Source organism: Ambystoma mexicanum, chromosome 3p (genome assembly GCF_040938575.1).
Source record: "Ambystoma mexicanum isolate Mex_15411 chromosome 3p, UKY_AmexF1_1, whole genome shotgun sequence".
In the NCBI taxonomy this organism is placed as follows: domain Eukaryota; kingdom Metazoa; phylum Chordata; class Amphibia; order Caudata; family Ambystomatidae; genus Ambystoma; species Ambystoma mexicanum.
In genome coordinates this window covers 312,368,825-312,396,140 of record NC_090925.1, presented here as the reverse complement: position 1 = coordinate 312,396,140, position 27,316 = coordinate 312,368,825, and the positions used below count along the sequence as shown (strand labels likewise).

Genomic DNA, 27,316 nt, shown 5'->3' with positions numbered 1-27,316 from the left:
GGCCAGATGGAGGGGTCCTTATGAAGTTAGGGAGGTCCTTAGCCCTGTGACATATTGGATCCACCAACCTGACCGAGCAACCCCCGACAAGGTATACCATGTGAACCTGTTGAAGGCGTGGCCCACGCCCCTGCTAGCAGCGACGATGGACAACAGTGAAGATGAATCAGAACAGAATGTGAATCGTGGGCGAGTCAGGCTGGAAGACGTACAATGGGGAAACATCCTAACACCTTTCATGAAATTGGAAATTTTGACCAGACGTTCACCCTATGAAAACACATTCTTGTCGTTACTGGGGAGAACCGATCTAATTGAACATGAAATCAAAACAGAACCATGACAGACTGTCAGGCTAAGGCCCTATCGTATTCCCGAAGCTAGAAAACTAGTAATCAAAACCGAGGTGGAAGACATGCTCTGAATGGACATCATAGAACCCTCAGCCAGCTCATGGTCCTCCCCGATAGTACTGGTACCAAAGCCGGACGGTACAATTAGGTTTTGTATGGATTATAGACAGTTGAATTCGATTTCCAGCTATGAAGCATATCCCATGCCACGAATGGACGAACTATTGGAGATGCTCGGATCTGCCAACTTCCTAAGTACTCTGGACCTAACCAAGGGCTATTGGCAAATCCCCTTGAAAACCACAGACCGAAAAAAGACTGCCTTTACAACTCCCCAAGGTCTATACCAATTCAAGGTTTTACCGTTCGGTATACACGGGGCCCCCGCTATCTTCCAAAGACTGATGGACGTTGTCCTACGACCCCATGAGAAGTACGCTGCGGCTTACCTGGACGACATAGTCGTGTACAGCACAACCTGGAGTGACCATTTACACCACTTGGAACATGTAGTGACTGAGTTATATAAGGCAGGCCTACACATTAATCCGAAGAAAACATTGATGGGTGCACACAAAACAAAATATCTGGGACACTTAGTCGGTGGAGGCACTTTACGACCCCAGGTTTCGAAGATCAAAGCCATTCACAAGATCCCCACTACCAAAAAGCAAATCGGAGCCTTCTTGGGTTTCATCGGATACTACCGAAGATTCATACCTGAATTCTCCACGATCGCAGCTCCCTTAATAAATAAACGGTCTACTGATCTAACCAAAAATACAGCCGCATTAGAGGCCATAGATGTCCTGAAAAGAAGGATCACCTCGAACCCTGTAATACGGTGCCCAGACTTCCAGAACCACTTCTTCCTTCAGACAGACGCATCGAACCACGTACTGGGAGCGGTGCTTTCACAGGAACATGATGGAGGACTTCAACCGATCTGTTTCGTAAGCAGGAAACTCGTACCTCACGAGGAGGCATATTCCACTATCGAGAAGAAGTGTTTAGCCATCAAATGGGCCGTGGAATCCCTCAAATATTATCTACTGGGTCGCTGCTTTACGTTATATACAGACCACGCTCCCCTACAGTGGCTCGCGAAGCATAAGGACACCAACCAACGTGTCCTTCGATGGTTCCTCTCCCTGCAACTGTTCGATTTCCTTACCATACACAAGCCTGCCAGATTCCAACTGGTTGCTGACTATCTGTCCAGGAACGCTCTCTTGCCCGATCGGCCAGGGATTGTGATGGGGATATGTGAGGTAGAGCCAGGCGGGGTGAGACCAAGAGGGGGAATGCAGGGCAGACCCGTCGGGAGACAACAGCTGAGAGCCGGGTCAACACATGACGCTGGAAGGTCAGTGTTGGAGAGGGGGGACCCCAGGAACAGAAGAGATGGCCACGAGGGGCAAGCACGGCACCGGACCATCCTGTCCTTACCTGAGGAGGGCGCAAGGCCGGCAGCATGAGAGACGTTCCAAGGTCGGGGCTGGAGGCAGCGGGGCAATGTCGCGCTCAGCCTGGCGAACTTTTCTCGCAGTCAGGACAGGCTCGTAGAGAGAGACAGTGCTGCCGACTAGGCGGGCCACTCTGCAAGGGGGGGTGGGGCCCCTCGCTGGAACGGAGCTGCAGAGCGCTGGGGGTCTCCATAGCTGGGTGACCTCACGGGACAGACTGGGTATGAAGGTGCCGGGTTGCGAGGAGATCTTTTCGGACCACCGGGAGGAACAGATGAAACGGAAGCAGACGGCAGCCTTTAAAGGAGGCGGGACATTGCAGTATCAAACAATAGGGAGCCCGATAGGCAGCGGAGTCTTTGATTGGTGGGGAAATAAGTCAATCAATGAAAACAAAAGCCCGGGAACTGATCAATTCTGTGTTGTTTTTTCTAGTCTTACAGAGAGGACGAGGGAAGAAGAAACGACTGGTGGGCCTATCCGGACACCAAAGAGGCTTACGAGGGCTAAGTTCTACTGCCAAGGAAGGCCACTTGAGGAGTGAACTCTCAAGAACTTATGTGAACTTTCTTCTTTTATTGTTTTTAGAGGAAATAAAACTATAATTTCTGCAGCAGCCACCTGGTATTGAGTTGTGATTGCTACACGGCTTTAATGGCTCATTGATAGATTTCATGGGTTGAGATGTAGGCTATTTTAGTCGGAGAATCAGAGATGCAATGCAATCTGCATTCAGCTTGTCGGCAGCTTTGCTTTGATTCGTAGTTCGGAGGACTACCAGAGGGCAGGCAGTAAGTTTAGAAGGGGCCAGAAGGTCAGCCGTAGATTGCAGAGCTGCAATCAATGAGTCGCAAGGATTGGTACCAGCAAGGACATTTTGATGAGCAATGGATTCAATAGATGTGGCAATATTTTCAAGGGGGGGGGCATTAACGCCATCTATGTTGAAGTCTAACAGAGGTAAAAGGCCAAGTTTTAGGTTGAGCAAGGGGAACGGAAAAAGGCACCAAAAAGTGATCAGACCAGTGAATGGGCAGGAGGGAGAAGGACAGAGTGCCAGAGATATCAGTAAAAATGAGATCTAACTGGTTACCAGCCGAATGAGTGGGACCATGGTTGTTAAGGTGGAATCCACAGTCAGTCAGGGATGAAATAAGTTTGGCAGCTTACTGATCCTGGGGATTGTTTGGATGGAGATTAAAATCACCCAGGATAATTGTTACTGTAGGTTAGAGACAGATCAGCTACAAATTGGGAAAAGCTGTTGAGAAAGCAGTTAGAAGCATAACAAGGGGCGCGGTAGACAATAAGGAAATGAAAGGACTCTTCAGGAGACACATGAACAGCTTAGAAATTGATCTCAGAAGACTTGCTGGTGCTTCGACCCTTTGGATTGGTTGGACCAACCAGTCTGAACATTGTCTTGCGCTCCTCCAGTCTGGAATCTTCGGAAACGTCCCTGGCCAACCGGTGGACTGACCAATTCCATTTTGGTCTACCGTGCCAGAAACGCTGCTGTTGCACATTTTTGCCCAGAACTTCTGTGATCTCCAGCTAGCCCCATGAATCGCCTTACTGTAAGATTTCAGCGCCCCAGTATCAAAGGGTCCGGGACTAAAAGGCTTTCTTTGACTGTGACTACTGAGACGCGTGCTGTCGCCGCGCATCTGTGACTGTCGCTGGAACCGGCCTTCCCCCATCTGGTCAAGTCTCTTGAAGAGCCTGCATCGGTGCCTGCTGCATTTCTCCACTGCAAAGGATTGCAGTCAGCTGCTGCACCCAACCAAAATTTCGCTTGCACCCGCAGCTCCTGGTCATCTTTGATTGGACCAACAGCGGGAAAACCTACCTGCAGTGAACTATTCTCCCGCACCCCCCCTTCACCTTCGACCTTCCAAGTCTGGGGAATAAACAGAGTACGGGTGGGGAGTAGTCTCCATACTTACCGGTGTCCAAATCTCCTCCTTTTGAAAGTTTGTAAAGAAGTTTGATTTGTTTGACACTACTTGGCTTTCCCAACATTTGTTACAAAAGCCCTACACAAGATAGAAAAGTACTTTACTCACCAGTAAACTCCTTTGAACGTCTTCTGGACTGATCTTCACATCCACTGGAACATTTCCCTAACCTTTTCCCACACAGGGCCTCTTACGGAGACAGTGAGACCCTTTTTCCCCACTCATGTATTTTAAAGTGTTTTTGTACTCTTTCTTTTGGTTGTTGAGTCTGACAAACTCCATAGGCATCATCTTTTACATTGTGTCGCACAACACCTTCAGTGCAGTGACACAGGGAAGTCTTTCAGATTTCCCAAAGGTTTAAATAAGTTCTCTGGGATAAACTACTGTTTCCCATAGCAGTAAAGTGAAATTGACTTTACTTACATTTGTAACTTTCTAAACCCAGCACACACTATCTTACAATGGGATGCTGGAGGGGTTACTTAGTATCCCCTTTGTCTAGCTTCTCATGTAACATTTTTGTTACCCTTTCCTCACTGAATGGCTGGTAGCAGTGGTTTACTTTTTACTACCATTATGAGATTTTACTGTGGGCTGCATTCACAGCTTCAGTAAAGCACCCAAGGGTGCCATGTCTTCTTTTTTTGCTGTTTCTTTGTGAAAAGGTCCTTCTTGAGATTTACTCTGCACGCCGAACCAGGTTTGGTCCCTTTGTTCATTTTGCCTTTGGTGGGATTCACGAGTGAAGCCCGCCTCTGGCTCCACTGTGTCTGGCAGGGGCCGGAAGTGAGGGAGGTGCCCAAAACTCCCTGTGCTTAATTTCCGAGGAGACCCAAATGCACTCTGTGGTGATTGGCCGGCATACTGTCCGGCAAGGGCAGCCACCCTGCTGTGTGACTGAAAGCTAGCCTGGAATGAATGGGAGCAAGCTGCATAAAAGGCTAGGCTTTTTGGCTTGGAAGGCAGAGTCAACCACTGGATGAAGGAATCCGAAGAAGAACTTGAAGAGGACGCCTGCTGCAACTCCTGTACCTTTGGTTTGCCCGGTGAAGCCCTGCTGCTGTGCTCCAAATTCGTATTGACAGAGAAGCCCCTGCAAGGACGACTTCTCCCTTTGAGTTGGTGGAACCAATCAACTCCAAAGTAAGCCACCTGGACATCCTCTCAAAGCTGGTCGAGTATCCACTGCAGTCGATGCTGGAACGGGATAGCCAGGGAGAGGAACACCAGTTTGTGTGTGTTGCTTTTAAGCTGGCTAAGAGCTCCAGGAAGAACCTCTGCACTCCCAGGAAGCCCCCTCAACAGTGTGCAGAACCCCAGAAGCAAGTAAAGCCCATCTCGACAGCCAGGAGCCGCTGTGTTGCTATTTGCAGTAGACGCGAGGAACTGAAACACCGAACTGCCACTTGTTTGAAGTTTGCCAGTTGCGAGTGGTGACTGTCCCATTGCAGTGCAAGTGTCTCCAGAAGTAATCCCTCTTGTCCCCACGACTGAGGCCCAGGAACAGTGAGATCTGCAGAGCTGGATAGGAACAGAAGTCATCTGCTGCACTTTTTCTTCAACGTAAAGGTACTGTAAAGTCTAAGAGAACTTACCTCTTATTGTGTAGCCACTTGTCCTCGTTGGAGACTTGCTTGGTTGCATGTGTAGAGTTGCTTGCAGCTTCTTTACTTTACAAGCCTAATCAGCTTGTGACCCTACTTTGATTTTCTTCTATTCTACCAAGACTTTTTAAACATTGGAAACTACTTTTTCTTCTTACCGGCAAGAAGAGCTTCAGTTCACCTTGACCTTTGCTGACTTAACATTGGCTGGCCTGGCTCCCTGAAAGACTCTTCTCTCTTCTGCTTATGTGTTTGCCTTCCTTTCAGGAAACGGTTAACTAACTTTGCATTGGGGGTTGTTTTGAAAGTACTTACCTACTTTACTTAAGAATAACTGTGTGAATACTTGTTTTATTCGGAACTCTCTTCTCTTTAACACTACTCCCAAGAAAATTCTAAATGCAACAGTGATATACTAATGCCAACAGCACCCTAGCTATTGAAGTCACCTGAGGGTGTAGGTAGTGCCTGTGTGACATCCATAATGGGTATTTTCTTATTTAGATAACTAAGTGTGTATTTTTGGAGTGTATTTGTGTGTGGTTTTATATTGCTCCCTTCTGAAGAAGGCTTACTATAACTGACTGGTAAATAAATTAATAATTGTTTACTCAAGAAACCTTGTGTGTAAGAGTTTATTTGAATACTTTCACTGTGAATCTCTGTGTAACTCCCCTACAGCTCACATTAACCTCAACCCGTTTACTGCAGACTTATACCAAAGGTTGGGTTTCTATTGCCAGGAGGTCAAGGTTGTTGTAGTGTACCCAAAGGGTACTGCATACAGTCTTGCCTAACAGGGCCCATTCAATTTCGGATTTCTATTCCTGTGGACTATTGGTGTGATTGTTAACTACTTACCTTCCCTTTCAGGTATTTGGAGGGTGCAGGGAACTGGGAGGGGTGAACTGTACACTTTGATCTAACTGTGACTGTATGCATGTTTAATATTTTTTTATATTGTGTGATAACATTACCTGCTCTGTTCATTTTCTTAGTGTGTTTTGGGCTTAAAGTAAATATAGTATTTGTATACTTACTAAGTGTAATCCTTGCAAATTTCACTGTGTGGACTCATTGTGAACCCCTGACCCCACTCTCCTCTCCCGAGACTTAGCCTTGACCACTCTCCATGCTACCTTGATTGGTTTGGCTTAACTCCCAGATGTTTTCCGTTGACCATAACTAGGGTGGCCTCCTAAACTCTGTCCACCAGGCCAGAGTTTAGAAATACATCTTAACACGCATGTTGCAGTCTTCATGGCTCACAGGAAGCCTTTTTCTCCTTCCTAGAGGATTCTAAATCGGAGTCCCCAGTATGTGAAATCCAATAGTCTGGCAACTGAACATTTTTTGCCCTCAAGTGTGTTTGGGTGGAGACTGTTGATGACCTTGTAGGGTTTATTCTGAGCTTGTTGTGTCATCCTTTGTGTCCTGAGGGTGAGGCGGTCTGGATTTTCTGAACATCCACATCCCTTCTTTGTATGGGAGAATGCCTGTGAAAGTTTGTGTGTGGTGGCCAGCACTGATTGACTGCCTGCCAAATATTTGAATGGTGCGTGTGTTGTTGGAGGTTACTGCTGCTCTCTGTTTTGGCTTAAAAGCACACACTTTGCACCAGGAGCTTTTGAACATCAAAAACTCTGAAGGTGAACCTCTGCCTCTCTAATGTCCAGAAGGAACCGTGTGCAGTGCTACTCTACCTTAGTCCAGCGCGCACAGTGGAATCCTTTGGCCTGAAGTAGGTTTCGTATCTCTGCAATTCTTGACAACCTATAACAGAGTATAGCACCCTTCTGTATTCTTGCTGTGGCTGTTGCCTAATCTGGACCCTTCATTCAACACAAACACTGTGTAGCAGGGTTTTCAAACCATTTGCCCAGTGAGGAGACCTCCAATGTCCTCTTTTGCTGAACATTTAAAAACTGTGACCCCTTGCTAATGTCACTGTGCTGTGTGTTCTTGCTCAAGTCACAGAGCCTCTGTTTCTTCATCTGCACATCTTGAGAAGGTCCTGGTGGGATATGTAGTCCATTCCTCTGGATTAGGGAATTTGCTTGCCTACCTTTCCCATCCATTTTGACAACTGTGAACACACCTGCTGCTGATCCAATGACTCCACTCTGCAGACTACTCAACGGTGCAGTTCCAAGTTCATTTCTTCACTTGTTTGTCCTTTTGGGATTCCCCTTACTCATCCATGGGCACTAGCTATACTTTTCAACGGCTGTAGAGCTCCTCTGGTTAACCTCCCATTCACAAAAGAGCCGCTGCAGTCCCTGCTTGTAACATGACATCTTAACTCTTCAATTTTCAGTCGTGTTGAGCGATGAAGGAAACTATTCGACTGGACCTTGTTTCCTGCTTGAGGTATTCTATGCATCCTTCTTGCTTGTAGGACTGAGAGTAGACCTTTTACTTACTTCCATTGGTTAACATTGGTGTATTCATTTTAATGTCCCACAGGCACAAATTGTCAAGTTCATTATCCTGCAAGCTCACTCGTCTGTTTCCATACTCTAAAACAAGTTATTAATGATTCATTTTCCTATACATATTTTGTAGTTCTTTCTGAACCACAATTGCATATATATACCAATATGTTGTGTGGACATTCACTTACTCTGTATTTGTAAACCAGGTTTCATTTACCTTTAAACCAGCACACATCTTCTTGACAGTTGTCTTGCCTGCTCAGCTATTCTATCACTTTGAGTCGAGAAACCATAGGAAACGCTCTATAAACCAAGTGGGTTGATATATTTGGGTCCTAACGGACACCAAACCTGCCACCCATACCGCCATTCTGCTGATCAATATTGTTAATCGTCAAACAGCCTATGCTCATTTGAACCTATTCATTTACCCTTATATTGAGATATTTATATTGTTTCGATGATCTAGGTTTTTCAACTGCGATTTCTACTAGTTGCTTTCTCTGCATTATTGTGAGCTGGTTGGTCTGCTGGTTATTAGCTCTGCATCATGGAGGGTTGCATAGCCAGCTATTATGTCTAATGGTTGCTTCTTCTCTGCAGGTGTTTATGAAGTCTGTGAAATTAGAGTGGGTGCTTGGGAATATTGACGCTGCCCAGGAGCTCTGCGAAGAGGCGCTCAAGCACTATGAGGACTTCCCTAAGCTCTGGATGATGAAGGGGCAGATTGAGGAGCAGGGTCAAATAATGGAGAAGGCCAGAGAAGCTTACAACCAGGGGGTAAGTTAACATAGGATTGGGTGGTGTAACTGGGGCCTATTTTAGGCAGGAATGTTGCTCACAAAAGACAGCTTTTTTGGTGTAGCCTTTCATACTGATAAGCTCATTTGGTGCACTCTTGTAGGTTAAGGAGCTAAGGGACTTGGAGCTGAAGTGATTTTCCCACATCCAACAATGGGACCAAGTGGGAAACCATGACTAATAGTTTTCCTTTTTACAGAGTTGACCTCTTTACTTCATCATGGGGTCTGGCATGGATTCACATGCTCTGAATATTCCCTGTCGTCCGGCTGGGAATCCTCAGTAAAAGAAAAAACAGTTTCACTTTCACCTCAAACCTGTATTTCTCCTTTAAACCAATCTCTCCTCTGGGTCATACTGCCCCATCGAATGACCGTCCTCTCCCTAAGCCCCACCTCTGGCAACCATCTTCAGATTTGTACTTCGCGCTTCAGTGTTGGGCGTCCTTGAGTTTCTCTCTGAGCTATTTTGTACTTTATTTGACGTTTTTCACTGAAAAGTTCTATTTTTGTTCCATCAGAGCCAGTGTGCTCCTTTCTTCATCGGCCTGCAACAGGGACCTGATGTCGGTGAAGTTGCACACCCTTCAAGGGCGATTGTTGATTGAAGTTTCTGGAAGGCAGTCTTGGGCCTACTTCGTGCCCTCCGACCATGACGAAGGAGAAAAAGGAAGGAAGGAAGGAAGGACACTTTTCAAGCCCTGCACCCAATGCGGGCTAAGAAACGTATTTGTGGAGGACATCTAAAGTGTCTATACTGCCTGCACCTGGACCACAATGAGGATGGGTGCAAGATATGCCTTGGCTTCTCGAAGAAGACAAAAAAAGACAGGTATAGCAGGCTGGCAGCATGGCTGAAGTCAAGCAAGGCCTCTGACCCGTGCTCTGAGCAGAGTCATGCCTCACCCAGGACCGGTCGGTCCGAGGAGCGGTCACTCTCTGGGAGAAGGTCTAAGTCCTTGGAGGACGCCCCATCCATGGAGGTCCCAGACAAGGCCAAGAACCGCAAGACCGATTCCGCTGAGTTCGCATCTGATGCGTGTCTCAGGTCGAATAAACCACAATCGCCGTCTTCCTCCTTAACCATCCTGCAATCGGATTCTTCCTCAAAAGTACTCTACCCTGGCCAAGTTACGAGATAAATCTGAGAAACAAAGGCCAGAAGAAGAGAAGGCGGCCTCACAGGCCCATCGGTGCAGCCAAAGACGATGTTGACCGTTTCGTCAACATCCTCTGGGGCGACCGCTACGGCGGGTGGTACTGACCCGACGATGGTGGTCCCTACAGCGCAGAGAGTATCCCTGCCTCCAAGGCGCGACACTGCCACCAGGGCAGTGGCGAAGACTGCTGGCAACCCTGGGGTGGGGAAAGCACCAGTTCTGGTCCCGGAACACAGCCCTCAGGAGGGAAAAACAGGGTGGGGCGGGGAGCAAAGGAGGCTCCAAAGCAGCCCTCAAAGGTTTACGTTCAGCCAATTGACATCTCCATGGATGACCACCAAGAGTCCGCCCACAGTCCACGAGGAGGACGTCAGCGCAGAGCCTAGCGCTCCACCATTCCCTCCAGATACACACATGGACACTGGTACGGAGACGGCCATGGAAACCGGCGAGGATGTGGACTTCGTCCCAGCAGACAACAAATCGCTGCACCTGGTTGCCCCTCATAGAGGCTCTCCACCAGACTGGCTGGGATCCTTCCACTCGATCTCCAAGGCCTCGGAGCGGTTCCAGCTGGTGCCTGAGGAAACCAAAAAGGAGAGCCTCCTATATCAGGTACCGAGTACAAAAGGAAGACAATCATGGCTGTACCCTTTTTGGACGACATTTCGGAGGAAGGCCTAGCCCTCATGAAGAACCCATGCATGGCTCCAACCAAACGGGACATGTTGGAGAAGAAATACAGGGTGCTGGAATCTGCTCCCAAGTGTTTGAGGTCACAACAGTCGTCGGACTCAGTAGTGTTGACCGATGCAAGAAAACCTTCAGCCAATACGGTGTTAACGTAAGAATGAGTGCATTCCAACTGGTGTAGGACTATACAAGGCTTATCTCTTGGTATTGGGTAACCCACCTTTTAATATAGGCCTATACGACACAAGTTGGTAGTATGACTGAGCAGCCAGACTTATTTTAAGAGGGGTAATGTGAGCTGTAGAGCTGTATAATGAAATCAGTAAATACAGGTATCCAAGTAAACACTTAAACATGTAAAGTTCTCCAGCATGGGGTCTGGCATGGATTCACATGCTCATGAACATTCCCCGTCGTCAGGCTGGGAATCGTTGGTAAAAGAAAAATCAGTTTTGTTTCTGAACTGTCTTTCTCCAACCAATCACTGAGCTCTGGGTCATACTGCCCCCAGTCAATGACTGCCCTCTACCTAAGCCCCTGCCCAGGCAGCCATCTTCAGATTTTTTTCCCCACATTCAAGTGGTGGGAGTCCTTGCGTTTCGCTTTTGAGCTTTTCTACTGTTTTTTCACTTTTTTGATAGGAAAACTCTATTTCTCAGTGAATCGAGCCCCTGTGCTCCATCGATTATCCTTCTGATTAACGGGGACCCATTTTTCGGCTCTTTTCACGCCCCTCAAGGGCTGATTTCATCGAGTGTTCTTCTTGGAAGCTTCCAGAAGTTCGTCAGGCATACAATGCATGGGTCATGTTGCATGAGAAGAAGTACAACGATTGCCTCTTCATGCTTTGCTCCGGCTTGCGGAATGTGTTCATGGAGGACACATTCCCAGTGCCTGTATTGTCTCCACCCGACGCATAAAGATGATGATTATGAGTTTTGCCATGGCTTCACTAAGTGCAAGATGAATGATCGACATCAGAGGTTGGAGATGTGGCTTAAGGCCAGACGCTCTACCCCAGGTGGTTCTCAGGGGCATGCTTCTTCGGGATCCAGCCAACCTGCGCCGGTTCTAAGTCCTTTGAGGGCACCCCACCCATGGGGGCCCAACACAAGGCCAAGCACTGTGAGTCCGCTTCCATTGGGTCGCCGCTGCTGCGGGTCCCGCGATGGTAAGGCGCGGTCATCATCGCCTTCTGCATCGGCCGCCAGCCACGGCTCCAGCTCTTCGTCAAAATGGAAGTCGGCTACCCCAGGGAAGCTGCAGGAGATGCCGGAGAAGGCCAAGCAGGAGAAAGCCAGGCAGGGTAAGTTTCCCGACTTTCCCGTAAAGGAGAAGGCCAAGCAAAAGGCGTCCGACTCGGTCTTGAAGGAAAAGGCCAAGCAAGACGAGGGAGCCAGCCTTCCCGTGAAGGCTCAGGTGCACCAGGCCAAGTGGTCCTCCTCCATCTAGTTGGTGGTGGCATCCCTCTCGAAGGCCATTGGGCTGACCTGGGTCGGGGTACACCGATGACGGCCAGAGTGTCTTCTTCCCAGGAGGGAGGCTTCGACCAAGCCGGTGGAGAAGGGGATGCCGGACCTCAGCCCAAGACCGACCCCTCAGGATGCGAAGGATAGGGGGCGGGGGCGCAGTTATGAACTCTAAGGAACTGACCTTTCTTCGTCCGATGAGGATGAGATACTTTCCATCCACACTGTTCAGGGTTACAACGCGGAGACCTGGGCCAGTGTTCCTCCCCTCCAAGTGCCTCCTAAAGACCTTTCGCTGGATATCCTTTCGACTCTCCACACGCTGGTGTCGGAGATACAGAGGAGGATGCCGACGGCGCCACCAGCTGCTCCACCCACGTCACCACCGCCGGTCACTCCGTTGACACCAGGGGAACCTCCGGTGAAGAAGAAGAAGAGGAGACATCCAACACTTCCATACCAGCCGTCACTACCCTCCCAGCCCCCTTTTAGGAGGATGGGAACGGGCACAGTGACAACGGACACAGACAGCGACAGCGGTATGGGAGACCCTGCCGCCCCCAGTCGCCACAACCGAGAGCTTCTCCAGCAGACAAAGTGGGATCCTTCCATTCCATGATCGCCCGTGTGTCAGAGCTTTTCCAACTTACCCGGGAGGAAAAGAAGAAGGAATGTTTCTTGTATCAGCGCCGGGAGGCGAAGAGGAAGACCATACTTTCGGTCCCGCTACTGGACGACGTTTGGGATGAGGGGCTGTCGCTGCTGGGAAACCCCGACTCAATACCGGCAAAACGAGACCGGCTTGAAAAGAAGTACAGGGTGCCGGACTCTGCACCCAAGTGCCTGCGATCTCGGCCATCTACAGACTCGGTGGTCTCAGCGGCCGCCAGGAAGAAATCGTCCAGCTCGGCGTCTTCTTCACCCACACCTCCAGACAACGAGGGGAAGAAAGTGGATTCCATGGGTAGAAAGGTCATCTACTCAGCGGCGACGACGGTCAGGGCTGCAATGCCCTTGCGATCATGGCCTGATACGACCTGTGGCTTTGATACAAGATGGCTCTGCTCCTGCATTTTCTCCCCGGTGATAAGCGGGTTGAGGCCTTGGAGATCCTCCAGAAAGGTGAGGAGATGTCGAACCACGCCATCACAGTGGCCCTGGACATCGCAGCCCAGGGTTCCTACCAGATGGGAAACAGATTTTGCCTTTGCCGTCGTGGCTGGCTCAAGGCCACTGACTTTAGACAAGAGGTCCAGACGAGGGTTCTGGACATGCCGTGCGACGGAGACGACCTGTTCGGGAAGGCCATCGATGAATCCCGCCAGGTCATTGAGACGGCTTGTGCCCTGGGCATTCTACAGCGACGGCCATCCTTTCGTTCTTCAGGAGTGAAGTCTGGCAGGTCTTCGAAGGGATTTGGCGGGGGCTCATCCTCTTACTGCCTACCCTCCTGTTCCACGACCCACAAACCCAACAGGGGTCGTTCCAAGGCTTTCGGGGGTGGCCGTCGTCGTCAAGGACCACAGGGTGACGCTTTTGACCTCCAAGCAAGATTGATCCAGCCAGGTGGTCAGGCCCCCACACATGCACCCCGTGGGAGGCCGGCTGGCTAACTTCGTCAGCGTGTGGGAGTTAATCTCCACCGACAGATGGGTGCTGAATGCTCTCGCCCGCGGACACACCTTAGAATACCACTGGTGGCCTGGCAAGAACAACACATCCCTCAGCTGCTGCTGGAGCTCCGGGCCATGTTAAGAAAAGGGGCGGTAGAGCTGGTGCCACAGCGACTCCGGGGCTCCGGAGTTTACTCAAGGTATTTTCTGGTGAGAAAGAAGATCGGGGCTAGAGACCCATTCTCGACCTACGACGACTCAACAAGTGCATAAAGTCCCAGAAGTTCAGGATGCTCACGCTGCAGCACGTGCTCGTCCAGCTGGAGCAGGGAGACTTTCTGTCGTTGTTGGATCTAGAGGACGCGTACTTCAACGTCCCCTTTAAACCTAAAGCTTTGCAAGTTCCTTGCGTTTCGTCTTCCGGGGGAAGCATTACCAGTTCAAGGCTGAAGTTGGCGCCCAGAGTCTTCACCAAGTGCCTAGCTTTGGTGGCGGCCCATCTGCGACTACAGGGGATTCACGTGTACCCTTACCTGGACGACTGGCTCATCCGTGCCAAGTCAAAGGACATTGCCGTTGATCACACAGGAAGGACCGTCCGGCTGCTGAAGAACCTGGGGTGAATTATGCAAAGTCCTGCTTGACTCCATCGCAGGACACTCTGTTCCTGGGATCCAGGCTCAACAAAGTGGCTTGCCTAGCAGCTCCGTTGGAGAAGAGGATATCGGCCATCTTGGGCAAGGTGCAACGGATGTTGGCACTGAAGATCGCCATAGTGCGGACCATCAAGTCGCTGCTCGGCATGATGTTGTGCATGTACCTGATTCAGCTCTGCAGACTGTGGATGCGTCCGCTCCAGGAGTTCCTCGACGCCCGTTGGGAGCTTCCAGGACAGGATATCGCTCAACGAGGAGTTCCGTCGAGCGATAAGGTGGTGGGGTGTGCGCGCCAACATCTCCGGAGGCACAGATTTTCAGAGCTCCTCGTACCAGAAGATGGTCACGACGGACACTTCTCTGGAAGGATGGGGAGCCCACACCGGACGTCTTCACACCAGAGGCCTGTGGCGGCCGGAAGAGAAGACGCTACATATCAACGTACTGGGACTATGGGCTGTGTTTTGGGCTCTCAGGTTGTTTCTGCTGTCCCTCAAGGGCAAGGTAGTGAGGGTCTTCACGGACGATACCACCACAATGTTTTACATCCGGAAACAGGGAGGCACCAGGTCCCAGCACTCTCCAAGGAGGTACAGAATTTGTGGCACTGGCCCGTCGCCCAGGGGATATTTCTCATTCAGTTTCACCTTGCGGGAGTCAGAAACACTGTCGCCGACTCTCTCAGCAGGGAGCTGGGCTCTTGCCACGATTGGGAGTGTTAGGCAAGATTGTATGCAGTACCCTTTGGGTGCACTGCAACAACCCTGATCTCCTGGCAATAGAAACCCACTACACAGGTTGGTAGCGTGTTTAGCAGCCGGCTTATCTCAAGAGGGGTCAATGTGAGCTGTAGGGGAGTTAGACAGAGATTCACAGTGACCAATATTCAAATAAACTCTTACACACAAGGTTTCTTGAGTAAACAGTTATTAAAATTGGGGGAGAAGAACATCGGAAGCAGCCTCTGTTTCGCAGCTCTGTTGTCCTGAGGTGCGGTTTGACGTAGGAAGGTCCTTTTCTTGGAACGCTGAACTTCTGGTTGCTGGATCCCCTGAGGCACCCGAGATGCCCTGGGCTGTGTTTGCCACGGAGCTACAGAGTTGTGGTACTGCGGAGCAGAGGCAGAGGTGAATTAAGGAGCCGTGCTAAGGGAAGGCCAGCAGTTCGAGCTGTGGTGATTGTCGTGGGTATTGTGAGTACTGTGACCCCGCGATCAGCCTATGATTCGTCCGTGACTTGCCGACACCTGTAGAGCTTGATTGAGGCTAACTATATAGCTATACAGCCCAGTGAAACCCCAAAGTGAATTGCCGGCGCCTACCTGTTACTGGGTGCCATAAGAGGCTGCCTGATCTCACTTTGTACTTTTGGAAAGCCTGTCAAAACTTTGAAACAGTACCTGGCAGTTAACTTTAAGAAGGTGTGATTCCTTGTTTCTTATTTGACTCAGTGACATTTGCCACTCTCGTTTTTCACCCCCGGGGAGACAGGACATGTCAATATCCCCTACTGTGGATTCCATCCGCGAGGGTGACCAAGGTCTATCGACTGCTTCAACAGTCTTACAAGAGGTACGTAGAGTGGCGAGAGCTCCCAACTCTTAGATGGACACAGTTTAACAAACCTGGAAGTGCTGGCCCGACGGCCCCACACAGAACTAATGGAGGGCAATATCCTAGAATGTCCCCTTGATGTCCACGTCCAGATAACGGCGAAAACTACTTCCAATGTTAACATACTGGAATGCCCAGATATACAGCACAAAGGAGTATGACTGGTATTGTCGTGAACTTCCAAACGGAATGCAGCGACTCTGCACTTATAGTCCAACCCCCTCCCTCGACTGAATCAACAGGCAATGTGCTGGAAGAGGATCAGCCGCCCCTGTCTTCCATAAAGGGGCCGGGGCATCTAATAATGGCCCCTTGCCCAGGGCAGTTCATTCACTCATCCCAATTAATCGGATCCTGCATGATGTACAGGCAGCTGTAAAGGGCGACAAGGCCTTGACATTGTATGGGGGCTAAGACTTCAATTCTCGATTATGGTGGGAAAAGGGCTCCCCTTCTGCCCCCCCCCTCCAAGGCATTTTGGTTCAACAAAGACAATCTGAACACGTGCAGAACAAACTTCGGTGCAGCAATCTTCTAAGCAGTGCTGGAAACCGAGTGGACTGCAGCCCGAAACGGCCTCAGCAATAGCACGGTTTACTTATCAAAAGCCTACTCCTTGGCTACCCAAAATGGGTCCTCTTACGACCGGGACGGGTTCTGTGCAAGGGGCAGTGCAATCTCGCCCACTGATGACTCACAGTGAAGAGTCCTCAGTTACCTAACCCTGACTCTACCTCAAGGGATTCGGGACATATAGAGGGTCTTAGAGAAGGTCCCCTTCTCCTCAAAAGAGCTGACCCAATAACTGAGGCATATGCCCTTCGGACAAAAAGATCAAAGTCAAATCCTCTAGATGAAAGCAAAAATCCAGCCGGCCAACCTTACCCTGCCCCTAATAACTCTTTGACAGACGAGGATCTCCGGTTGGATCTGGCAGCACAGCACGTGGAACATCGGGTCCCCCGTTCTGCCCCGATTGATGCTGGTTTGATTGCAACCTTAACCCTAACATTGGCTCCATTCATGAAATTACATGAATCAATGAGTGAACACATTAGGGACCAGTCTACGTTGATAGCAATGTTGCATACTAAACTAATATTCTTGGAGGGGTTTGTCACGGTTATACAAGGTAACTTGGATAAAAACCAAGAGGAAATCACAAAAATTCTCCAATCCATCATTTCAACGGCTGTAGTGGGCATAAATAGGAGGAGTGACATTTTTCATAGACCCGTCGCCTCCAACACTTTGGAAACAACAACTAATTTATAGATGGTCCCTGTGATACCTCACCATGGAGACGAGGTTGCTACATCCCATAAAGGACTGATGGCCCCCTAGGTGGTTGCCCCAGGCCCATCGCAGTGCCTTACGGGTATTGAGCCATCAGGGACTGAGCTGGGTCTGACTGTCGGGAACCAAATTAATTTACAACACTCTCACCAGCAGGAGAAATTGCCGGCTTCAAATGTGGTGGCTACAAGTTCTGTTAGTGCGAATGGTGGCAATGAAAAATCACAAGAGCAAATTCAAAAATATGGAATTTTTACGAAATGTGTTGCTCCTAACAAAGAAAATTCTAAATCTCCTCAAACTAAGAGCATTATTGAAGAAAAGACTGGCCAAGGTAAAAACATAGAACCAGTCAAAGAAAGGAGAGTAGTAGAAGGGCCTCTTAATAAAACTGTTGGTGCCATGAAAATGTATTCGTAGCATACTCCACGTTAAGCCTCCAGTGCCGGGGGGCTTGGTGAAGGTATATTCTTTGAGTATTCAAAGCTTTCTAAAGCACCTTCGACCAATACTCATCAGTCTGTGGTTTCCCCGCGAGTTGGCTCTTTCGCGCCTCGAAACACTTGTGTATAGGCGCTTTATAAATGCCATATCATATCATCGACGACCAGTCGATAAATTTAATAAATCTGTCGACATATTCCATACAGGACGAAGATCCTTTTGAACTGAACCCGACAGTCTATACTTGGATCAACATCAAGAGACCTTAAGAGAGGCCCCCTTAAGAGTGGTCGAATTACCCTTAAAACGGAAGCCAGAAACATTTAAGGAGAGAGTAACCTTGGTATCAGATCCACCAAAACTACTAACAGCGTTAAAAACAACTTTCGCTGTTCGTGGTCTTGAAAATTTCAGGTACCTTGATACTCCAACACCAGATGGAAAGTCTGATAAAAATGATTCTAGCCCAGAGAAAGTTCTGAATGATAGTTCAGAAACTTTCAAGAACTTCAAAACATTGGAGGAAAAAAGAGCTGTCCTCTCGAAGATTCCCCAAAACGAAACATACAAAGTCACCCCCGGCAAGGAAAGTGACATTTGACATGCAAAACAGTGAGGGTGAATTACATGCTTCACGAAACACTGGAGGACATAATGAAGAAAGGACCTTACTGTTCAAGGCTAACTTGGTCTTGAGCAGAGCTAATGTTATGCGGCTGCTGAAATCCATCCCTGAACATAATAGCATAAAATCAAAAGATATTCTCTGGGTAGAATTTCTCAATGACAATCAGACGGCGGTGGTTTGGGGTCGGATGACTGGAGCTTGCTAGCGGGGGCCCTAGCTAGTAGAAGTAAAAGTTCATAGCGTGTTCCAGAGACGGGAGAGGGCTCTCGACATGTCCTACCTGGCGAGGTGAAAATCTGTAGCTGCAAGACGAGGGGCTTTGTTCATCTTTTTGGAGTCGCTATCCCACATGTGCATGAGTTCCATAATCTGTCTACAGGAAACGTGGCTGCGATTCCCCCCGATACTGGAAGGCTTCTCCATCTTCACACCTGCGGAAAAAGGTTCGAACGGCAGGCCAATGGCTGGTCTTATAATAGCCTTACGTGCTGAAAGAGGCTATGGACTTGTTGCAGAATTCCACCCCTCCCCATTAATCCAAGCAGTCGTACCTGAAGTCGGAACATCTTCCAATAGGCTGGTAAAGATGGTCATGATCCTGAACCTATACTGGAATATAGCTTCAAAAAAGTGTGTGAAACTTTTGGAGACGGTCTTGGAAATAATTGACAATGCAAGATCTGCCTACCTAAACTTGGAAATCTTGATAATTGGTGACTTGAATATACATTGCTTTGATTCATCATATGCTTTGATTAACGATACATTGATCGAGTCATCTCACCAAGTACACCGTGGCTTGCTACTGAGATGGGAACTGTCCGAAAGAAACATCTATCTGGTTAACGGCCACATAGAAGGGGACCGCCCCTCTCGACCAACCTGGAAAAGCGGTTCAGACTTTAAAATTCTGGACTACGTCTTTTCCTCCCTTTTTACAGATCTATCAACGATGGAGATCTGTGAAACGAACAGAAGCAACCACAGTATCATCGTAGTAACAACGTCAAATTGGCCCACTCGATCCGCCAACTATCAAGGAGGCCGAATAGAAGTGGAGTCTGGCAGATGTAGATTGAGGTCGAGACTTCCACTGACCTTGCCCGTAAATCAATTAGGCCAAACTCAGCCCGGGGCTCAAACCTTGTTTAACTCCTTCACCGCTAATACAACAATGACAAACAAAGTTGGATTTTCGTATAAGCACCAGCACGACCAGCGGTAGCAGCAAAGAAAAGGGCACTGAATAAAAACTTGAGATCAGTTCCCAAACCAGATTCAAAGGAGGGGAGAGAATGTCGGAAACATCTGAAACAAGTATTTAAGAACTGGCTTAAATCGCATGAATGCTTAATGATATAGCAGAACGCAGAGAATATGCTTCTTCATTTGTCTTCAAAAAACACAGTTGAGATATGGAGGCTAATTAACAATACCTTGACTCCTCAAGAAGCTTTGCTGCTTAACCCAATCTCAGAAGACAAGTGTAGATTGCACTTTGAAATACTATTCGCCGGTATCGAGGAAAATCGACCTCAAGATGTTAACACTTCAAGCGAGCCCTGGACCTTCTCTACGACTAGGAGTGAAATCTATGACCTAATAGTAAAGGCCAGTAAATCCAGAGCTGCCGGGCCCAATGGAATGTCGAATATGCACTTAAAAAAGACCCGCAGTTTTGAGCGCTGGAGCTTGAATGGTGGTTCAATGACATTAAAACGAGAAAAAAAATCCCTGAATCTTGGACTACCGCGACAATCGTCCCAATTTTTAAGAAGGGCAATAGGGAGGTGGCAACCAATTATAGAGCTTTCGCCCTTTTGGACGTGTGCGGTAAAATCTTTGCATCAATCCTCTTGAAGGCCCTTTCACGCTGGATAACTGAAAGTCATAATTCTGACCTGTGGCAAACGGGTTTCGTAAAAGGGCTGGGGACGTCGGTCAACCTCTTTATTTTGAACATCTTGAAGGCAAAAGCAAAGGCGAAAAATGGCCAAGAACTTTTTATAGCCTCAATCGACCTGGCACAAGCCTTCGACAGTCAATTGACATCGCCTATGCAAACATTGGAGGAGTGTGGTTGCCCCGGAAACATCCAGGAAGCTTTTAGATTACTACACTCAGACATCTCTCTCCATAAGGTTAGACCGAAAAGGCCTGGTGACCGACCCTATTAAAACCTTTAATGGACTGAAGCATGGTTGTCTGTTCGCCCCAGTGGTTTTTAACTTGTTTGTATCCGATGTGGAAGAGGCTTTCGTCAGTGTAAGATGCTTCCCACCTTTACTGGCACGAGTACCTATCGGAAGAATGCTCTTCGCAGACGATTTGATTCTACTTGACCGCACTAAATGGGCCTACAAAGACAACTAAATGCCCTGGAAAAGTATGTAGCGTCAAACGGACTGAAGATTAACGCGAAGAAATACAGAATTCAGACATTTTGTAAAAGAAAAAAGAAGTCTGGCCCTCCAAAAATCTGGCACATAAATGGAGAAAAGATAATGGTAGTGACTGCTTTAACCTAATTGGGTTTGTATCTAAATGACAGCTCTGTTGACGGTCATAGAGAACAGTCCTTGCGGAGCAAGACTAAGAATTTAGCCGCCTAAGCTTGTATCAAAAAGTCTAGATACGTAAATACTCTTTGATCCCAGTGATCACATTTTTCCATCTCAAAGTGGCTCCAATTCTGACATTCGGGGCGGAAACTTTGTTTTCTCTATCAGCGCTTGTATGGGGGAAACTCGAGGGAATCTTCTGGAGGAGAGTCCTATAGCTCCCAAACTCCATCCTAATTCAGTTGATTAGGATGGAACTCGGACTTCCGTCACTCTATTTCCTTGCAGTTTGGAAAGGTTTGTCGCTTTTTAGGAAATGTATGGTGGTAACAAGCGAGGGGGGCTTGACGGCCATCGGCCTGACCTTAACACGTACAAATGACCACGTTCTGGAAGTCTGGAGGTCCCTTTTTGCGGACATGCTATTGAACTTGGGTGAATCACCTGAATCACTTCAGGTAAACCCGGCGCATATAGAAAGAAAAATATATGACCTGGATCCATTCCTTAGAGGCCATAGTAAACTCGAAATTATACAGGAATAACTTTGTGGGAGTTGGAGCAAGAGGCTCTTTGCCCCTTACATAACTAAATTCCTGTGTAACTTCAAACGTAATAACTTTCTGAGAGCGAGAATGAACATCTTTCCAACAAAAGAAGTCACAGAGGTAAGAAAACGACTAGATCTACGTGAATATCAGTGCCGCCTGTGACCGAGAGACCCTGATACATCTCATTTTAATATGCCCGGGCTGCGCTGAGTTGCGTTCCAAATGGTTGGACAAATACTTAATCGACTTTTTGAACTCCTCACTGAAAGAGATGTCAGGAAACTTGATGTTGGGGGAATGAACAAGGATGACTTTGGCCTTTCTAGCGTTTCTGAAAGCCCTTTTTGAACTTCCTGTGATGCAAGTAAACTCACCAGTTCCCTCCGGGGCTAACGAAGCAGGAGCACCCTAGTATTGATGCTTAGTTTTTATACTTATTTTAACTGTCTAGGCTGTGTAGAGAATATTTGTTTAAACCTTGAATGTACTCCATAGAATTGTTTTTTTCTTTCTTTCTCTCTCTTTCTTTTTCTCTTTCTTTCCCTCTCCCTAATACTCGACTGTAAAAGGAAACATTTTCTCTTTTTTTGCTAATTGTGAAATTGATGTCAAATAAAAAAAAAATGTATTCATTTATTTACCAGTCATAGTAAGCCTTCTTCAGAAGGGAGCAATATAAAACCGCACACAAATACACTCCAAAAATACACACTCTAAGTTATCTAAATCAGCAAATACCCTTTTGGGATGTCACACAGGCACTACCTACACCCTCAGGTGACTTCAACAGCTAGGGTGCTGTTGGCATTAATATTTCACTGTTGCATTTAGAATATTCTTGGGAGTAGTATTAAAGAGAAGAGAGTTCAGAATAAAACAAGTATTCACACAGTTATTCTTAAGTACTTTCAAAACAACCCTCCAATGCAAAGTTAGTTAACCCTTTCCTGGAAGGAAGGCAAAACACATAAGCAGAAGAGAGAAGAGGCATTCAGGGAGCCAGGCCTGCCAATGTTAGCATAAGTCAAGGTGAACTGACGCTCTTCTTGCAGGTAATTAAAAAGTCTTTTCCAATGTTTAAAAAGTCTTGGAAGAATAGAAGAAAGTAGGGCCACAAGCGGTTTAGGCTTCTGTAGTAAAGAAGCTGCAAGCAACTCTACACATGCAACCAAGCAAGTCTCCAACGAGGACAAGTGGCTACACAACAAGAGGTAAGTTCTCTTAGACTTTACAGTACCTTTACGTTGAAGAAAAAGTGCAGCAGATGACGCAGCTCTCACTGTTCCTGGGCCTCAGTCATGGGGGCAAGAGGGAGGACTTCTGGAGACTACTGCACTGCAATGGGACAGTCACCGCCCGCAAACGGCAAACTTCAAACAAGTGGTGTTTCAGCTCCTTGCGTCTACCACAAATAGCAACACTGCGGTTCCTGGCTGTCGAGGTGGGCTTTCCTTACTTCTGGGGTCCCGCACTCTGTTGAGAGTGCTCAGGCTCGGTCAGTCCTGCTTCCTGGGAGTCCGGAGGATCTTCCTGGAGCTCTTGGCCAGCTTAAAAGCAACACACACAAACTGGTGTTCCTCTCCCTGGCTATAAGGTTCCAGCAGCGACTGCAGTGGATACTCGACCATCTTTGAGAGGATGTCCAGATGGCTTACTTTGGAGTTGATTGGTCACGCCAACTCAAAGGGAGAAGTCGTTCTTGCAGGGGCCTCTCTGTCGATAGGAATTTGGAGTTTCAGCACAGCAGCAGGGCTTCACCGGGCAAACGAACGGTCCAGGAGTTGCAGCAGGCGTCCTCTTCCAGTTCTTCGGATTCCTTCGTCCAGTGGCCAACTCTACCTTCCATGCCAAAAAGCAGCTTGCTCCCATTTATTCCAGCCTAGCAGTCAGTCACCCTGCAGGGGCCCTCCAATGACAGCCAGCCGGCCAATCACCTTTGGGTGCATACCTGTAACCAAAGGGATTAAGCACAGGGAGTTTCGGGCACCTCCTTCACTTCTGCCTCGCCAGACACCCTGGAGCCAGAGATGGGCTTCACTCATGAATCCCGCCAAAGACAAAACAAACAAAGGGACCAAACCTGGTTTGACGTGCAGAGTAAATCTCAAGAAGAACCTTTCCAACAAGAGTTGGTGAAAAAAGAAGACTGGGCCATTTTGACAAAATGGACACCCATGGGTGCCTTAATGCAGCTGCGAACGCAGCCTGCAGTAAAAACGCACAACAGTATTTAAAAGTAAACCACTGCCACCAGCCATTAATTGTAGAAAGGGTAACACAAAAATGTAACATGAGAAACTAGACAAAGGGGGATATTAAGTAACCCCTCCAGCACCCTATGGTCAGGTAGTGTGTGCTGGGTCTAGAAAGTTACAAAATGTAAGTAAAGTAAATTTCACTTCACTGCTCTTGGAAACAGTAGTTTATCCAAGAGAAGGTATTTAAACCTTTGGGAAATCTGGAAGACTGCCCTGTGTCACTGCACTGAAGGTGCTGTATGCCACAATGTAAAGATGATGCCTATGGAGTTTGACAGACTCCAAAGTCAAAAGAAACCTAGACCAAATCGCAGAAAAATACATGAGAGAGTGGGGAAAAAGGTCTCGCTCTCTCCAGGTTAGAAATTAAAAGTCCTGAAGTCCAGCATAAGTGCTTGGGGTCTCTAAGGTAGAAGGGAATTGGCACATTTATGATAATTCTCCCTAACAGTCTGTAGAATTACAGGAGCAGGCTGGAGAGGGGAGTTACTCACTCCTTGGGGATCCTCCTCACCTTCTGACCCATTTGGCAGATTGGAGATGAGCTCTAAACTATCCTTTACATCAATTTCTTCCATACCAATGCTGGGAGTAGGGGTCATGAGCCTACTCCCAGAGTTTTGGTGATTTAACAATTTTCCAATCGACTAATTTTTCTACCCTTTAAACTCGGTCTCCTTGTCCTACATACATCTTTCAACTATTCCATTGTAAGTGCAGTAAGGGACTATTCATTAAAATTATCAATTTCTGTCATTAATTTCTGTTTAAAAGATTACTTTTCTTTTTGGTGGAGCTAGACTTGTGGATGTTTTATTTGGGCACCAGTACAACCAATACCTGCATTTACTGATTTCATTGTACAGCTCACTTTACCCCTCTTAAGATAAGCCTGGCTGCTCAGTCACACTACGAACTTGTGTAGTACATGCCTATATTAAAAGGTTGGTTACCTAATACCAAGAGATAAGTCTTGTGTAGTCCCACAGCAGTTGGACTGCACTAATTCTTACCCAACACCCGGCAACCCCATTACCAGTGCCTCTGGACAGCGAGGGGAAGAAAATGGATGTCATGGGGAAGAGAGTCATCTACACGGCTGCATACACGATCAAAGTGGCTACTGCTCTGGCTATCTTGTCCCTATACGACAGGGAGCTTTGGTACAAGCTGGGTCCTATCCTGGAATTCCTTCCTGACGACAAGAAAACCGCGGCTCTCGCCCTCTTCCAGGAAGGGGAGATGGCGTCGGACCATGCCATTACAGTGGCACTAGACATCAGCGATTCAGGCTTCCGGCAGATGGGAAACAGTGTTTGCCTTCGTCAGGGATGGTTGAAGGCCACTAACTTTTGCCAAGATGTCCATGCAAAGGTGCTGGACATGCCGTTCTTTGAAAATCTATTTGGGAAGGCGGTCGTCAAATCCCTTCAAGCCATAAAGAAGCACACAGAGACGGTGCATTCCCTTGGCACTCTGCAGCTGCAGCATCGCTCGTCATCTTTTCGCTCCTCCAGGGGGAAATCGAGCAGCTCATATAAGGGATACTCCACGTCTTATAGACAACCTCCCCGATCCTCCACGCAGGAAGCCTACAGGCGTCGCTCCCAGGCCTACGGTAGCGGAGGTCAGCGTTGCAGTCACCCACAGGGCAGTGCTCCGGCGCCCAAGCCAGCCTGAACCAGCCAAGATGTCGGGTCCCCGCTTGGGCACCCAGGTGGAGGCCATCTGACGGGATTTGCAAGCGAGTGGAAGAAGATGGCTGCTGAACGCTCTCATCCAGATACACACCTTGAAGTTCCAACACAGGTGCCCTCGTATTCCACTGGTTCCCCGTCAGGAGCAGCACATCCCTCAGCTCCTGGAAGAAGTGCGAGCCATGTTTATGGAAATGAGCGATCGATCACGTTCCCCAGCAGCTCTGGAGTCTATTCCTGATGCTTTCTGGTCAGAAAGAAGACAGGGATGGTGTGCGGGGGGCAGATGGGAGTTTGGAGATCCATCCTAGATCTACGCCGCCTGAACAAGTACCTGTCGTCCCAAAAATTCAGGATGGTCACGTTGCAGCACGTGTTCAGCCAACTGGAGGAAGGGGATTTCTCTGTTGTTGGACCTAGTGGATGCGTACTTCCATGTCCCCATCCACAGGAAACATCAGAGGTTCCTACGGTTCGTGGTACAAGGCCAACACTATCAGTTCAAGGCCCTACCATTCGACTTGAAATTGGCCCCAAAAATGTTCACAAAATGCCTGGCCTCAGTGGCGTCCCACCTCTATCTGCAGGGGATACATTTATACACATACCTGGATGATTGGCCGATACGCACCCGCTCCCGGGAACTGACGATGAGCACACGAAGGATACCATCTGGCTACTGACGGAGCTGGCGTTCTCCGTTACCTAACTGAGGTCCTGCTTAACGCCATCGCAGAATGCGCTGTTCCTCTGCACCTGACTCATCACAGTGGCCTTGGAGAGGCTAGCAAGGGAAGGTGCAGCGACTGTTGCCAAACGCAGCCACGATTCGCGCCATCAAGTTGTTGCTGGGCATGATGTCCTGGATCTACCTCGCCCGTCTCTGCAGGTTGCAGATGCGACCCCTACAGGAATTCTTGGATGCACGTTGGATTGAAGTTTCCGGGAGTTTTGCAGACAAGATCCCACTCAACGAGGAGTTCTGGCGGGTGATAAAAGTTGTGGGGGGGTGCACTCCCACATCGGCCACAGGACGGGTTTTCAAACCCTACCATGCCAGGACACGGTCACCACGGACGCCTCTCTGGAAGGTTGTGGAGCTCACACCGGACGTCTACGCTCCGAAGTAGAAGGATCTGAATATCAACATCCTGGAGCTAAAGGCAGTGTTCTGGGCCCTCAAGTCTTTTCAACCATCTCTGAAGGGCAAGGTGGTGAGAATCTTCACGAACAACACCACCACCATGTTCTACATCAGGAAGCAAGGTGGCACTCGATCTGCAGCGCTCTCCAAGGAAGCTCGGGGTTTGTGGCACTGGTTCATCGGGCAGGGGTGGGGATGTTCCTTGTCCCGCTCCACCTGGCAGGCATCAAGAACACCATTGCAGACTCCATCAGCAGGGAGTTGCACGCCTGCCACGAGTGGGAACTTCGGCAGGTTCAGGTGGACTGTCTGTTCATCAAATGGGGCAGACCCCTCATCGAACTTTTTGGCACGGCGGCGAACTCCAAATTCCAGACTCATCAAGGAGTTTCTCAAGGGGCTTTTTCGATCTTTCCCACTGGTGAAAGCGCCTGCACGGGCATGGGAACTCAATGTAGTCCTGACAAGACCTATAGGGGCATCCTTCAATCCTATGCATCAAGCCCCACTCAAGTTTCTCTTGTGGAAGACTGCATTCCTCATGGCCATCACCTGAACCAGACCAGTGGGTGAGATCCAGGCTCTGTCCTGCAAGCAGCCGTATCTGACTTTCCACAAATCGAGGATGGTGCTGCGGACGCACCCCTCTTTCATGCCGAAGGTTTGGTCGGAATTCCATTTCAACGAACCTTTGGTGGTACCGGTTTTCTTACCGAAACCTTTGTCGTCGGCAGAGAGGACTTGAATTTGCTGGATGTTTCTCGTGCCCTGAAGTTCTACGTGCCACGCACAGTCTTTGGAAGACTGCTCAATTGTTTGTGAATTTTGGACCTTTGAGTAATGGAAAGGGCTTGTCCAAGGCTTCCATCTCAAGATGCTCTCCGGCTGCAGCATGCAATGTCATCGGCTAGCTA

The 27,316-nt window shown here is 48.4% G+C and overlaps 1 protein-coding gene across 1 annotated transcript in view; it reads left to right on the top strand.

Moving 5' to 3' along the window:
- Positions 1-27,316, top strand: part of PRPF6 (pre-mRNA processing factor 6) — an 845,164-nt gene that overhangs the window by 522,189 nt on the left and 295,659 nt on the right. Inside the window, exon 16 of the mRNA XM_069650843.1 lies at positions 8,423-8,599. Within this exon, the coding sequence (XP_069506944.1) occupies positions 8,423-8,599 (177 nt within the window). The remainder of the gene's footprint in view (positions 1-8,422; positions 8,600-27,316) is intronic.